The sequence below is a fragment of the Macaca mulatta genome, chromosome 9, assembly GCF_049350105.2.
Source record: "Macaca mulatta isolate MMU2019108-1 chromosome 9, T2T-MMU8v2.0, whole genome shotgun sequence".
Classification (NCBI taxonomy): Eukaryota; Metazoa; Chordata; class Mammalia; order Primates; family Cercopithecidae; genus Macaca; species Macaca mulatta.
The window spans coordinates 1904536-1919254 of NC_133414.1; the positions used below are offsets into that span (position 1 = coordinate 1904536).

At 49.6% G+C, this 14719-nt stretch overlaps 1 protein-coding gene across 1 annotated transcript in view; it reads right to left on the bottom strand.

Annotated features, from left to right (window-relative positions):
- The window catches only part of ADARB2 (adenosine deaminase RNA specific B2 (inactive)), a 519334-nt gene that overhangs the window by 69263 nt on the left and 435352 nt on the right, over positions 1-14719 (bottom strand). The window contains exon 4 of the mRNA XM_001118272.5: positions 1198-1312. Coding sequence (XP_001118272.4) covers positions 1198-1312 — 115 coding nt within the window. The remainder of the gene's footprint in view (positions 1-1197; positions 1313-14719) is intronic.

The following is a 14719-nucleotide window of genomic DNA, read 5'->3' on the forward strand; positions in this document are numbered from 1 at the left end:
GGCGGTGCCCAGTTGATGGCTGCATGCTGGAGGATGAAGGAATGGTCACCTCCAGCAGGGATGAGCTTGGTGGAGGTGAACTCTTAGCCCTCAATTTAGAACATTCCTAATTCCACAAAGAGGCAGATGTCATCTGTGTCTCAAAGGTGGGGCAGGTGCTGGTGGTCAGGGCGGGTCTGGTATATTTATATATTGCATGATCTATTTATAAAACAACTTTACCTTTCAAAGCATCTCATATTCTAGATCTCACCCAGTTACATTGTGAGGAAGCAGTTTCATTTTCATTTTACCAGGAGGCCCACACTGGGAAGATTACACAGCCAAGACATGGCACTGGGTGCTGGGTTCCAATATTCCACACCCAGTAAGATTGGAGAGGACCCTGCCGGCCCAGCATGGTTGAGAACCATGCCAGTCATCTGGTCCTTTATTTTTCAATATAAATATGTTTGTATGTCAGGTCGATGGTCTTTTTCCGCCTTAGATTTTGCCGGCACATGCAGAGCAAGCGTGTGTGTGAAACTTAATCCAAAAGTCAGTTACTATTTTACAGTAACGACTCTCAAGTGTGTGAGAGTGTAATGAGTGTGACAAGGAGATCATTACACAGTTGTGAAAAACTTTGGAAATGGAAATGGTTGAATTCAAATAACCCGCTGGCTTGTTATTAATGGGTTGGTGGCTTGTTATTTCCACAGTGCTGACTCATCAAATTTAGCCCTCATTCATTTTCCCCCATCCTGGCTGACTGGAGATGCCGCCTCCTTGGCTGTCAGCATGCCCCTCGCGGCTGGGTCACCCGTATTTCTTAGAGTGGAATTCACTCCCTGGGTGTTTGGGATGGGGAATCTTGGCAGAAACGAGAGCGTTCCGGGGTGGGTTACACCCCATCGAGAGGGACTCAGGACTCTCAGGAGACTTGGGTTCTCCGGAAGGGACTGGCCAGGCCCCCCAGAGATGGGGGATGTTTGTGCAGAGCTGGGCCCTGGCAGCCTAATCACAGCACCATGGTCAGGATGGCTTTTCCTGCTAATACGCTCTGGCCACTGATCTCTGTGTATCCTATAATATTTTGTCTTTCTTTGCCACAGCTTGGTGTGGAAGAGAGAGCCTTTTGGCCTCCAAGATCAGGTAGATGCTAATGCTCCTTTCTTTAGAGATGAAAATGCCCACAGGAAAAGAGGAGGTGGCTACCTTTGGTCATGACGATTCCTGCCAGAGCTTTGTGGCGGCCGTGCATGGGCGTGAGGTCCATCGTCACCTCGCGGAACTTCTGTGTGACCAGCTGGGATATGGAGTCTGCGAATTCCTGAAAGACACAAGCACAGGCCTCCACGTTGGGCTAAGCAGGTGCCGCAAAGGATGATGGGCACTGTCCTCCCCATCCTTAGCCTCATCCCCATGTGGCCACACTTGGGCCTGCTCTCCTCCCCTTCTCACAGCCTTGTCCCCCACTGGCCACACGTGGCCTCTCTCTGGCTGTGCCCCCAAAACTCAGAATCATATTGAGTAGCTTATGAGTGGTTAACCTCAGCGTTGCTCTCAGCAGAAACCCTGAGCTCTGTCGACCTCCCCATGGAAACAGTGTCCACTTCCCTCTCCCTGCCTCTCAGAGCAGCGGCTGGAGGAGTCTTTCAGGGAGGAGGAGGGGATTTTTACAGGGATGAGGGGCTACCAGTCTTCTGAGTATTCCAGAGCCAGCGTCTACACAGCCGGCAGTCTCAGGCTGCTCTCCTGGCTAAATGGCTGGCGCTGTGGCTCACTCCACAACCTCTTCTCACCTTCCTGCACATGCACCAGATGCACACATTCACATGCAACACACGACGCACCTAGGGCACACATGCACACAGGAATATGCACACACATGCACACACAGAGGTACACGTGCGTATGTGCACACACATGTACACACATACACGTGTGCCCCTGCACACCCCTTAACATAATTTGATGAGTGATAAGACGACTCCTGGTCTCTGGAAAGGCAGCACACACAGTAGCATGTGGCAGCCAGAGTGTGGCTCTGTGGCCATCCTTTTCCCGGCTCCTCTGGGCCCAAGGCTGCGGCACTGCCTTTTCCTTGACGTGGGACCCCAAGCTTCTCACTGGGGGCAGTATGGCTGGCATAGCTGTTGCAGGCCTTGGAGTAGGGAAACCTGGTTGGACCCTCAGTTCTGCCACACAGGGGCCTGGGTGAGTCATTAACACCTCAGAGCCCATTTCCTAATTTACAAGCGAATCATCTTCATTTCCACTTATGGTGTTTTTGTAAGGATTAAATGTAATACGGCATCTTAAGTGCTCAGCGCAGTGCCCCACACTTGGTAGGAAGTGCTCAGAGATGACGGCTGTGACTGTTACTCTTATTATTTTCATCATTATCATCGTCTCCCCCAGTCACCACAGGCATTGCCCGAGCCTCTGAGCAGCAAAATCAATTCATCATCTCATCCATGAGGCAGGAAACAGTCCCTTTTTCTGATGGACCGGGTTTCCGCGTTTCCACCAGGCATGTGCTGATGTTGATACTGTGCAGTCTTTGGCCCAGTTTCCACACTCCCACCAGGCGTGTGCGGACGCTGATGCTGTGCAGGCGTTGCTGCTGATAAGGACAGCTCTCTGATTAATAACGATAAGAAAGATAGACAGTGTTTAAAAATCCCACTTGTAGGCAATAAAACATGTTTGTGTGAAAACAGCCCTGCCTGCCAGAAGCGAAAAACCTGCCACAAAACAACCTAGCCCCTCTCCCTCTTAATTCTTCTGCAGTAAAGGGCAGAAGTGCAGGGCCCGGTGCAGTCTCCTCTGCTCACCCCCGGGTTTGAGGGCCCCGAGCCACTGTAGCCCGTAGGTGATGTCAGCTCGTTTTCCCACTGTGCCGTGAATCCATACGGAAGCCCCACATAGGACAGATGGCAGATGAGCTAGGCTTCCCCTGAGGGGTGCAATGCTGGCCTGAGAGGGAGACGGGACCCCGACCTTTCAGGGACTGCTGTGCGCCTGGAGTCTTCCTGGGTGCTCCCGGCCGAGGCTGCTCCCGGCTGTCCTGTCTTTCATGTCTGGAATCAGGTCCAGAGAGGGAAACATGTGTCCTGGACACCCCATGTGCTGTGTCCTGGAGCTGCTGGAAAAATACCCTTAACTGGGGGTCTTTAAACAGCAGGCATTCATCCTCCCACAGCTCTGGAGGCAGAAATCTGAGACTGAGCTGTCCAGGGACCATGCTCCCTCCTGTGGCTCTGGGGAGCCTCCTTCCTGCCTCTCCCAGTTCCAGGACTCCGGGCGTCCCTGGGTGGTGGCCGCATCACTGCAGTCTCTGCCTCTGTCCCCATGTGGCCTTCTCCTCTGTGTCTGTGTCTGCTCTTCTGCCTCTTGTAGGGACAACTGTCATTGGATTGAGGGCCCACTTGGTCAATCCAGGATGAGGCCATCTCGAAGTCCTTAACTTGAGGATATCTGCAGATAACTTTTTCTCAGTCACCGTCACAGGGTTGGATGTGTCTTTCTGGGGCCACTGTTCAACCTGCTGCACCCTCGTTTACTCTTCCAATGCGTGCTGTCAAGGGAGAGCATAACTCTTAATTTTTTTCTTTTTCTTTGAGACAGGGTCTCTCTCTGCTGGAGAGAGAGCAGGCTGGAGTGCAGCGGCACCATCACGGCTCTCTGCAACCTTGAACTTTTGGGCTCAAACAATCCTCCCACCTCAGCCTCCCAAAGCACTGGGATTACAGGCTCCAGTCACTGGACCAGGCCCCTGTGATAACCTGGTCTTCCTTGGTGGCCAAATCACACACAGTAGCCATGAATGACATCCACAAGGTGGTTGGCAGGCGGGAGCCTTCGTGACAGTCCTTGATTCTCACCTAGAAGGCTGGTGCTGCCCACTCTAAAGGTCAGGCCTGGCTGTGAGGTCATCCGGCCCCTCCCTGTGCCCCCCACGAGCTTGCACGCTGAGCTCTAAGCCGGGGTGGAGAAGAAGATGCAGGGGACAGAGGCCCACAGAGCCCTGGAGCCCCGAGAGGCCTCAGCTATCACCTCAGGCCTCGAGAAATCAGCTTCTGAGCACCGTGAAAGCGGGCGAAGGTGACATCGGCAGCCCCACCACAGGCTCCTGCAGGGCGTGCACCGCCAGTCCCATCTTGCCAGGACGTCCTGCGTCTCCCAGGGGAAGCATCCAGGCACAGGGTTGATGGGGCAGCCCTGCCTCTGGGACCAGGTGACGGGTGGGACCTCTGCCAGGCCCGGGACTTGTAGGCGCCAGCAGGTCTGGGAGATGGGGAGGCTGGCGTTGGGCCTTGACTTGGGGTGCTCATCCTCACCGGCCCGGTAGAGGGGACGGGGCACTGAAGGGCTCCCCGCTGGGCAGAGGGTCTAGAAAGCCTTGTCTGAAGCTGATGTCTGAGATGAACTTTGAAGGAAGAGTAGGAGAGCTTCCCTTTCTCAGGTGACAGAATGCAGGCTGCTCTCCCGCCGGTCGGCCCCACGGCACATGGGCAGGCGAGGGCAGCACCGATCAGCTTCACTGCACAGGCGTCCTGGACTCCAGGCATGGGGACACTTCCCCAGCCCGGGCGGTGGCTGTGGCAGCCTGGGGTCCACATCTGCCCCACGGGGTTCACTGTTGTTTCCCGCTCTGGAATCCGATTCTGGGTGATTCATGGGTGTTAATGTTGATTCGAGGACAGAACTACATCTTTTGCTTCTAAAACAGCTGTTACGGTGCCAGCCATCTGATTCCAGCACCCGCTGTGCTCCGGAGTTATTCCAAATGATGTGTGTAGCTGTTTCTTTGTTTTTTTTTTTTTTTTTGTTTGTTTGTTGGTTTTTTTAGGATGAAGTTTCGAATGTCTAAGAAGTGATAGCTTGTCCAGCACAGGAGGACTCTCTGTGTCACTTTGTGTCTGCCTGAGGGGCTCCAGCACAGGACATCAGGATGGTCCCAGACCAATGAGTCATAACAGTGCGTGCAAAAATAGATTTCACTGTGGAAACCGAGGGAGTGCTCTGTCCCCTTAGAGATAGGAAGACACACAAACAGTGACAGCAGGGACTCATTCTGAGCAGGCGCATTACCGGCCCAGGAAAGTGCCAATATTATCCTTTTTAGCTACTGAAGCAACGTAACCAGTCACACGGCAGGGGGTGGCAGAGACGGGAATTACCCCAGCCGTCTTGACCTTGACCCTTGCACTGAACTGGTGACCAGATTGCTCTGAGGACAAGCAGGATCTGAATTCAAGGATGGCTGCAGGCTTTTCTGCCTCTGGGTGCAGGTTCGAGCAGCCACGGCTGGGACAGAACACGGGCGAAGGTGGCCGGCACCCTGAGAAGGCAGCGGCCCTCGGAGGGGGGCCCGTGGTGGAGCCTCGCCACCCACTCTCCACACCCTGCAGGCCTACACCCCTGCCCTAGGCTCCTACTATGAACCAAGCAGCCTGAGCCTCGGCTGCTCCCTTGTGGGGTCATTTGAGGAACAGCTGGGGTGGAATGAATCACATTTGGTTTGGGTGTCAGCATTTCCACAGATGAAGGCCTCCTCGACTCACTGGGGAGGGCTTGCATGGCCAGCAGATGCCAGGTGGACAGCAATGCTCAGCCTTCTTCCAGAGTGACAAGAGCCCCTGGCTGGTAGAGACAGCCTTGAACTGACAGAGCTGAATGGAGACATTGCTGGCTGGACAGTTGCACCCACCCCAGCTGGAGGAGGTGGGAGGCACAGCTGCCAACCGGGAGGCCATGGCACTCACGTGTGCACATTCAGTCCTGCAGGATGACTCCAGGCAGTGGCCATGGCACCCTCAAGGACATGGCACTTCCTCTCCCCAGGTCCACACATTTCCGACTCCACAGCCCGTTTCTTCCTTTGTTTCTTTTTCTTTTCTTTTCTTTTCTTTCTTTCTTTCTTTTTTTTTTTGAGATAGAGTCTAGTTCTGTTGCCCAGTTTGGACCTCAGTGGCCCAATCTCAGCTCACTGCAACCTGCACCTCCCAGGTTGAAGGAATTCTAGTGCCTCAGCCTCCTGAGTAGCTGGGACTACAGGTGCGTGCCACTGTGCCTGGCTAATTTTATTTTATTTTGTATTTTTTAGTAGAGATGGGGTTTTGCCGTGTTGGCCAGATTGGTCTAGCATGCCTGACCTCAGGTGATCCTCCCACCTTGGCCTCCCAAAAGTGCTGGGATTACAGGGGTGAGCCACCACACCTGGTCCTTTTTTCCTTTTTAAAATTTCAACTTATATTTTGGGTTCAGTGGGTACATGTGCAGGTTTGAGTGATGCTGAGGTTTGGTGTACAGGTGACTCCGGTAGTGAGCACAGTACTTGGTAGTTAGTTTCTCATCCCCTTCCCTCCCTCCCCCCAGTATTCTCCAGTGTCTGCTCTTCCCATCTTGATATCTGGGAGTACTCCCATGTTTAGCTCCCACTCGTGAGAACATGCGGTATTTGACTTTCTGTTTCTGTTAATTCGTTTAGGACTACGTTCTGTAGCTGCAAAGAACATGATTTCGTTCTTTTTTTTAAATGGCATAGCCTGTTTCTCAATCCATTATGTCCTGCCCTGCCTCAGTCTCCAAAACTCCTTCCTAGGACCAAAAGGTTTCCTGTTCCCCTGTTTGGAGGTCCTCTCCCTCATCTGTAATCCACTGCCTTTAGAACTCCAGCAACATTCATGTAGGGGCCGATTCATGTTTTTTCCTGCACGATTACCTAACAGTTCATGTTTTATGATGTGACTCCCATGCAGTGCTGCATCTGTGGCTGGCAGCATGGCTTGGATGCGTTTTGCATTTTCATGGTCCTGCCATAGCACCGTGAGTGATCACGGCTGTCATCAACAGTGGTGTACCTCTCGGATGAATGACTGTGTGTATGGATAAGTGCAACTCTCAGGGATAAACTGTCTAACAAGTAAAAATTTCAGAAAAAAGTTGGTTATTATTTTTTTCAACCAGTTATTATCAGCATTTTTTCCTCAACCTTATCACACTGTCTTCATCTGCTGGGGCTGCCGTAAAAGAATACCATAGACTGGGCAGCTTAAGCAACGGAAATTATCGTTCTTACAGTTCTGAAGCTGGAAGTTCAATATCAAGGTGTTGGCCAGGCCAGTTTCCTTCTGAGGCTTTTTCTCTTGGCCTGTGGGTGTCGCTATCTTGTCATGTGCTACATGACCTCTCCTTTGTGTATGCATGAAGATTGAGCAGGACCAGACTCCGTGGCATTATTTGTTTGTTCGTTTGTGTGTATTTGAGACACGGTCTCACTCTGTTGCTCAGGCTGTAGCACAGTGATGTGATCATAGCTCACTGCAGCCTCAACTTCCTGAGCCCAAGTAATCCTCTTAGCTCAGCCTCCCAAGTAGTTGGGACCACAGGCACAGGGTGCCATACGTGGCTAATTTTTCAATATTTTATAGAGGTAGAGTCTCACTATGTTGCTCAGGCTGGTCTCAAACTCCTGGGCTCAAGCAATCCTCCTGCCTTGGCCTCCCAAAGCGCTGCGATTACAGGTATGAGCCACCGTCTCCGGCCCGTGGAGTCATCTTTAATAAGGACACTAATCCACTGGATCAGCTGCCTCAACTCCATTACCTCATTTTGCCTGAAGTACTTCCTTAGGGTTTTGGACTTGCTTGGGCCCTGCCACCCTTTCCCTGTTGCCCCTTTCTCTCTCTTGGAAAGGGACGTCTACTCCATGCCTGGCTCACTGTTGTATTTTGGGAACATGGAACCTGTTTGGGTTCCGTGGTTCACGGCTGGAGAGGAGAGCTCAGCTTCAGGGTGGGCGAATCGCACCATGAGTCCCATCCATTCCTGATTCAGGTGATGTTTTGTTGAAGCTCTGGACTTCACAGCTTAGCGTTGATGCTGGAATGAGTTAAGACTTCTGGGGCTGTTGGGATGGGATGAGTGCATTTGCCATGCAAGAAGGACATGAATTTGGGGGAGGTCAGGGACAGGATGTTCTCAGCTGAATGTCTGTGGCAGCGTCACCTCTTTGGCTCAGAGTGAGTGAGCTCACTCTCTGGTGTCACCTCTTACAAGGACACTAATCCCATCAGATCAGGGCCCCACTCACGGCCTCACTTAACCTGAACTACTTCCTTAGAGGACCCATCTCCAAATACAGCCACACTGGGAATTAGGGCTCCAACATATGAATTTCGGGGGACATGAACATTAGTTCCATCGAACAAAACATGATGTCACCTGAGCAGCTCCCTTTCTGAACCCGTGTCATGCATTAGCCTGGTGGGTACACCTTAGGGGCAGGCACCACTTGCTCTCTGCCCCTCATAGGCTTTATCCAGAAACATGTGGACATGCAGGTGTGGACTGTCCCTCTCCTTCCTTGACACATGACAACATCTCCTTGCTTCCAGCATGGAGGAGGGCTGTGTGACCAGGGCTGCCTGTTGAATGCTGGAGGAAATTGTGTTTGCCATTTTTAGGTGTGGATCCTGAAATTCCTAAGTGATGCTGTGTTCACCTCTGAGGCTCTTTTCCTCCTTTTCATCAATCCCTTGTTTCCCTCTTCCCTCCTTACAAGCTGGATTCAGAGAACCCCAGGATGGAGCCACAAGAGGGTTGGGGCCAGGGTGAAGGAGTTAGCTACAAGCCGAGCACTGCACAGCTTATTTATAGTGCACCACTGGCTTTGGGGCTGTGGGTTACAGCAACAACATTATTAACTCTGAGTCACACAGGAGAGAAATCCATGAGAAAAAGACAAAGAAAACGTGGCAATCGAATTGAAGACTTATGCAAATAGTGCATAAAGTCTTACAACTTATAAATAGCAAAAGTCTCTGCACCATAACTCATGATTGATTTGACATGTGTGGTGGATCCATGATGAGCTGGTCTATTGCTGATGTCACATGTTCGGTAGGTCCAGATGATGACCTCATCTCCATTTAGGTGCTCTTCAGGCCTGGAGGCAGGTCTTGAGCATGTGCTGGGGGATCCCCAGGCCTCAGGGATTAGCTCCTCCTCACTGTTCTGCTGGCCAGTAGAAAATATTTTTGTTATGAAAGTAGCCATTATTAGGGTCTCAACTATGGAATGCTAGATTTCTGTGTATTGGTGGTTTGTGGATTCAGATATGCAATAGGAGGCCCAGGCAAAGCACCATGCGCTCATATGCTTTGTGCTGGTCGATTCTGGTCCAGTGGAAAGACGTGGATTGGATAGCTCCAGCACTTGTTTCTGAGAATTGGTCCAGCTCTCATGCAAGTCCAGCCTTGGTAAAAGATAATTTGCATGATTTCTCAGCATGGTGCCAGCAGGGCTCAGGAGTAGCACTGAGGGGTGCACAGAGACTGTCGCCCCAGAATGACCCAGCATCCTGCCCCTCAGGGACTGCAGGGTCACATGGAGAGGACATGGCACTAGATTCCTGGGTGACTGCTCTTGCTACACTCCTAAGCCCAGGAAATTTCCATGAGAACTTTTTTTTTTTCCTTTTAAAAAGCCAACCTCATCTCCTCCTCTATAATCCTTTTCTCTTTATTCTTTAAGTTTTAAATTGAGGGGTGCTTGACACTTATATGCAGCATATTTTTCGACTAACATTTTATAAAGGTAAATGTAAAAAGAGAAAAGCAAAAATTTAAAAAACTTTCCTTACTTTGGGTGGTTAACTAATTAAAATGTAGAAAGATTTGTAGTGAGCTGGTTAAATTTTCTCTCTTTGATATTTAACCAGCATGATTTCCCATGACGGCTTCAGCAAGTCTCACCTCCTGGCTGGGGTCCCCATAGGTTGGCATAGCTCAGCTCCAGTGATAACCTCACTGTCTGAGTAATTAATCTCTTTCTCCGGGAAGTGGGGTTAGAATGGGTTGTGTTGGGGTCCCATTTACTCACTGCAGATCTTCTTCCCCTCCCCGTCCTTTTGGGACCACCTTGGTGTTTACATGGTGCTCAGAGACCTGAAATATTTCTGTGCTTGTCCACACAAACCCATCTTACTGATAACCAACATGACTTTCAACACAGATCTTGCTTTTTTGCACTGCATCCTTCCATTTCCCCAATGAAACCCTTTCCGGGTCTCTCCACAGAACTGTGTCTACTGCACCACAGGTATTTTAAGTGATTGGTTTTTAATTAAATCACATACATGATTGCAGCTCTATGTAGTTTTCCATAGTTGAATTACTGTATGTAAATGACATTGTCATTGATGACATAGGATGTTAGAAGCTAGATAGCAGCTCAGAATTCATATAGGGAGACATACTTCTTTAACACTAGGGATTTTTAATGTTTTAATCACTTGGGATATAATATATACAGTCAACTTTGGTTACTGCAAACCCAACTAATCAGACTTTGCAATAATGTGATTTTCTTCCCCACCTGGCACTTGGTTTACAGGAGAAGCAGCTAAAGTGCTCAAAAATAAGCTTGTGCCTGATTAGTTTTATGCATGCAAATTACAGAATATGCTCATGGGCCTGCAAGGGGTTCATTTCATCTCCTAGGATGGATAAATGCATTCAGATTTAGAGTTTTGAGAACATGGGCCAAGTTATACTGCATGGTCCCTTTCTAAAACAAGGGAAGAGGGTGCCCATAACCCGGAGGACTGAGTTATCTCATTGTGTATTATGACCAATCCACACCTTTCTGTCGTATCTTTCAATTCAGTGCTTACGTCAGAAGCTCTACAGAGGCTCCTAGGCTGCTCAAAAACCATGTACTTCCTAATTCTGTCCACTTGAACTTGCATCATAGAAGGTAGACAAACCTGTGTTTCTCTATGGAGGTCAAATGCCAGCTCCTTTTTAAAGGCTTCCCAGCATGGGAACCCTTGGTGTCCTACAGCACTTTGAAGCTCTGTCTTTCCTGGCATAATTCGTATGCTTGTCTTTCTTTCTCCTGTACATGTCACACCTGTGCAATATACCACAGACCTTGTGGACAGGTGGTTATTGTTTCTACTAAATTTCTATTGGTTAATAGGAGTTCTAGCTAAGGTCATTGACATCGTGCTACTTGCCAGACACTTTCTAAATGCTTTAGGTGCATTTTTTCAATTAATACTCATAAACCACTTTATGGTTAAGGGGCTGCAATGATCTCTATCTTTGTTAACAATCCTGTGAATTAATGGTAGTGTGCACAGCTTAGGATACGTGTCCTACAGTGAGCCATCTATAGGTGCACAGCTTAGGATACTCCACAGTGAGCCACCTGTAGGATACGTGTCCTGTAGGTGGCTCATTGGTGGAGTGTTGTCCATCATGAGAATAACTAGTGTAGACAGCCTATGGCACATGCCCTCCATGTGGTTCATTGGGGAGTGTTGGATCACGAGAATGACTTCTGTAGACAGCCTATGGCCTGTGTCCTTTATGTGGCTTATAAAAGGTGGAGTGTTGTCCATCATGAGAATAACCAGTGTAGACAGCCTATGGCCTGTGTCCTTCATGTGGCTTATAAAAGGTGGAGTGTTGTCCATCATGAGAATAGCCAGTGTAGACAGCCTATGGCCTGTGTCCTTCATGTGGCTTATAAAAGGTGGAGTGTTGTCCATCATGAGAATAACCAGTGTAGACAGCCTATGGCCTGTGTCCTTCATGTGGCTTACTGGACCTGTACAGATACTTGCAGGAGGAAGAGGCCACTTCTGGGTAGGCACTGGGAGTGGGGTAGTCAGGGAAGGCTCCCTGGAAGAGAGTTTCTTTCTGGTCTTTGAAGGAATCACATAATCTAAATTGTCAGGGATTAAATGACCATAAAAACGTAGGAGAAGCCGTAGCCTAAAGCAGTTCAGAGGTGGAAACATTTGTTTCTGTGATAAGAACAAAGAGTAGATCAGCCTGGCCTGAGTAAGAATTTGTGCAACATAGTTATGAGAAATTAAACTGAAAGGGCCACTCACTACAGGAGAGTGTAGGGTCTTGATTCCAGGCCAAGGAGTTCATCTGTTAATTCATCAAATATTTATGAATTGTGCTTCTCAGGGTCAAGCACAATTATACCTGCCAGGGATACATCAGCACAAGAAACAGGCAGAGATTGCTCCCGCGTGAAGTTCAGACGTCACCCAGGCACATGGATGTCCTTTGAGCGACCCTGACCAGCAGGGTGACAGGGCTGGGTCTGCAGCTGTGTGAGGGGCCACATGTCCTGGTGAGGACAGTGATCCAGGGCCTGGCACCGAGGGCACATCTCAGCCATGGTAGGGTCAGCAGTTGGTTGTTTTGCTTTGCTTCAAGCACCCTAGATGTAAGCTGGATTATGAGGATGCTCTCAGGGCTAGGAAGGTCAAACTGTTGCACTATAGCTGTTGCTACCAATGGCTGCCTCCACCCACAGCATGGGCAGCACCCTGCATGGCTCTCGACTGAGATCCCTGCTGGGAACTGTTAACACATTATTTAATCCACCCAACAACTGTGTGAAGAACTGTCCCATTTTATAACAGCAGCAAAAGAGGTTTAGGGAGATTTGGTAGGTCGGCCAAAGGTCTAAAGCAAGCAAGTAGTTGAGGCAGAAATGGGGTTGTTTCAGGTCTGAATCTGAGCTGCGGCAGCCTATCTTCATGGACACTATCTGATGCTCTTTTGAGGTGGATTCCCAGACGGTCTTAGAAAACAAATCCAACCATACACTGTAAATCCTCAAGATAAAGAACTCAGCACATCTGTGGTGTCCAACTCCAGTCCTTAAGTGGGAGGGGAAGGTGGGCCTTAGAGACCCTCATGGTCTGGTCCACCTTCAGTCCTTGAGGGGAGGCACAGTGACAGTCCCAGCGGCAACTCCCCTACAATGTCATGAAGGCATAGGCTGCGGTCCAGATGCCCCAGCTCCTGCAGAAGACAGGTGAGCGGCTGGGGAGGGGCCGAGAGAGGCTGGACTGGGGGCAGGTGAGATGGTGCTTTGCAATATAGAAAGCCCTGCACAGAGAGACTCTAAAACCTGTTCAAAAAAGCCTGCAACAGAAGAGTCATCTGTAGCATAAACTCTTTTTTACAGAGGAAAAAGAGAGACATCGGCTGTACCTGTTATTGTTGGTGATTTAGCCATTTAGAAAATGCCTGCTGAAGGGTCTCTTGGCAGCGGCGCAGGGTTAATATGTCTTCCATGAGTCTTCACGCCTCCCAGGAAAGAGCTCACACCGTGGGGAAATGAGCCCCTCCTGTGAACCCTTAAAAAGCAGCTTGGTTTCTCACAGGGACAATGGTGGTAGGTGGGACTGGGTGGGTGGGGGTTCTGGAGAATCGTTGGTGATGTCCTGAGGCTTTGCCTGGAGCCCTCAGAGCAGAGGTCTGAGATGCCTTGAAGCTATGAATGCACAAATGGGCACTGGCTGCACACTGGACCAGCAATGGTCAGAGGAGAGGGTGTGTGGTTTCTCGTTACATGATAGTGACAACCAGGTGCTTCCAGCTCCAGAGTTAAGTGGGGAGTCGACCCCATATTTGATGAGCTGTGCATTCCTGTGGTTAACAGAAAAGCAAAGCAAAAGCCTGCTCCGTTAGCTTCCACTTTTTGTTGCCCACATTTTGCCTGCTGGCTCCGATTACCATGGCAAATTACCAGCATCATTCACATTGGAAAATGAACTTTAAATGGGAACATTGCAAAACTCAAACTTTACTCATTTCCAACACTAATATTTTGAATGGCATGAATAAATAAAATGTGCTCAAATTTGCAGCAGTAGTCCTCAGGGTAAAATTGACATTCAGCCAAAGTGGCGGGATACTAAAATCCATAGATTATAAAGGAGAAAGCCTTTAGTAAATATTTTCCTGTTGAAATCCTGTCTTCGGGTTTATTCCACTGAAAAATCAGAAAGGTTAGATTTGCATGTGTGTGGGGCAACACGGAATCCAGGACCTATGCCCCGAGTCCCCAGGCTCCTTTCCCCTTTGAACTTTGCTTGGCAGTGGGTGGTGTGGCAGTGGGGGCGGGTGGTGCCTCACGGGAGAGAGGGGGCTTGGGAGTGCAGATGGCAGAGGGAGGCAGGGCCAGAGTCCACATGGAGGTGGGACACACCTCAGAGCCCCCTTTCAAACAACCCATCCTGTCTAGACCTGGGAAGTAGGAGAAACACTGCTAGGAAAGTCCAGCCAGACACAAACCAAAGCCTCCAGGATAATCAGAGAAAATGGAAGATGATCTTCCCTGACTTCCATCTTCATATCCCTTTGTGTTTCTGTGGAAGAGGCAGTCTCTATGTCATGTAATGAGCCCTGTTTTCTGACAATTACAATAAAGCATCATTCATTTCAAAATCAGGGACTGGTAAAAACCGATGTCCAACCAAATAGTTCAAATTATCTGACTATTCAATTATTCTAAATCTCAAATTACCTAAAGGCGGATGGCAAATTTGAATGAAGGCATGAAAAGGAAAATCCCTTATTGAGCCATTGTGTGGTGGGAAAAGCTCTAAACTTGGGATCAGAAGAACTGGAGTTGAATTCTGCCACCATCTTCCCCAGCTGCACCACCACCATGGGGCAACTGGGGTCTCTGAGCCATGGGTTCCTCCTCTGCAAGGGGCATCATAATAATCACCACTCAAGGCCAAGGCTCTGCATCTTGGCACAGAGATGTACGCCTGCAGTATCCTGCACTTGTCTTTTCAGAGGAACAGTGCTGGTGTCATAGGAGTGTTATGAGGTTGGATGACAGTGGATGGAGGTGCTCAGCCTGGTGCCCAGCACTGTTAAGCTCAGTGTCCGGCACTCAA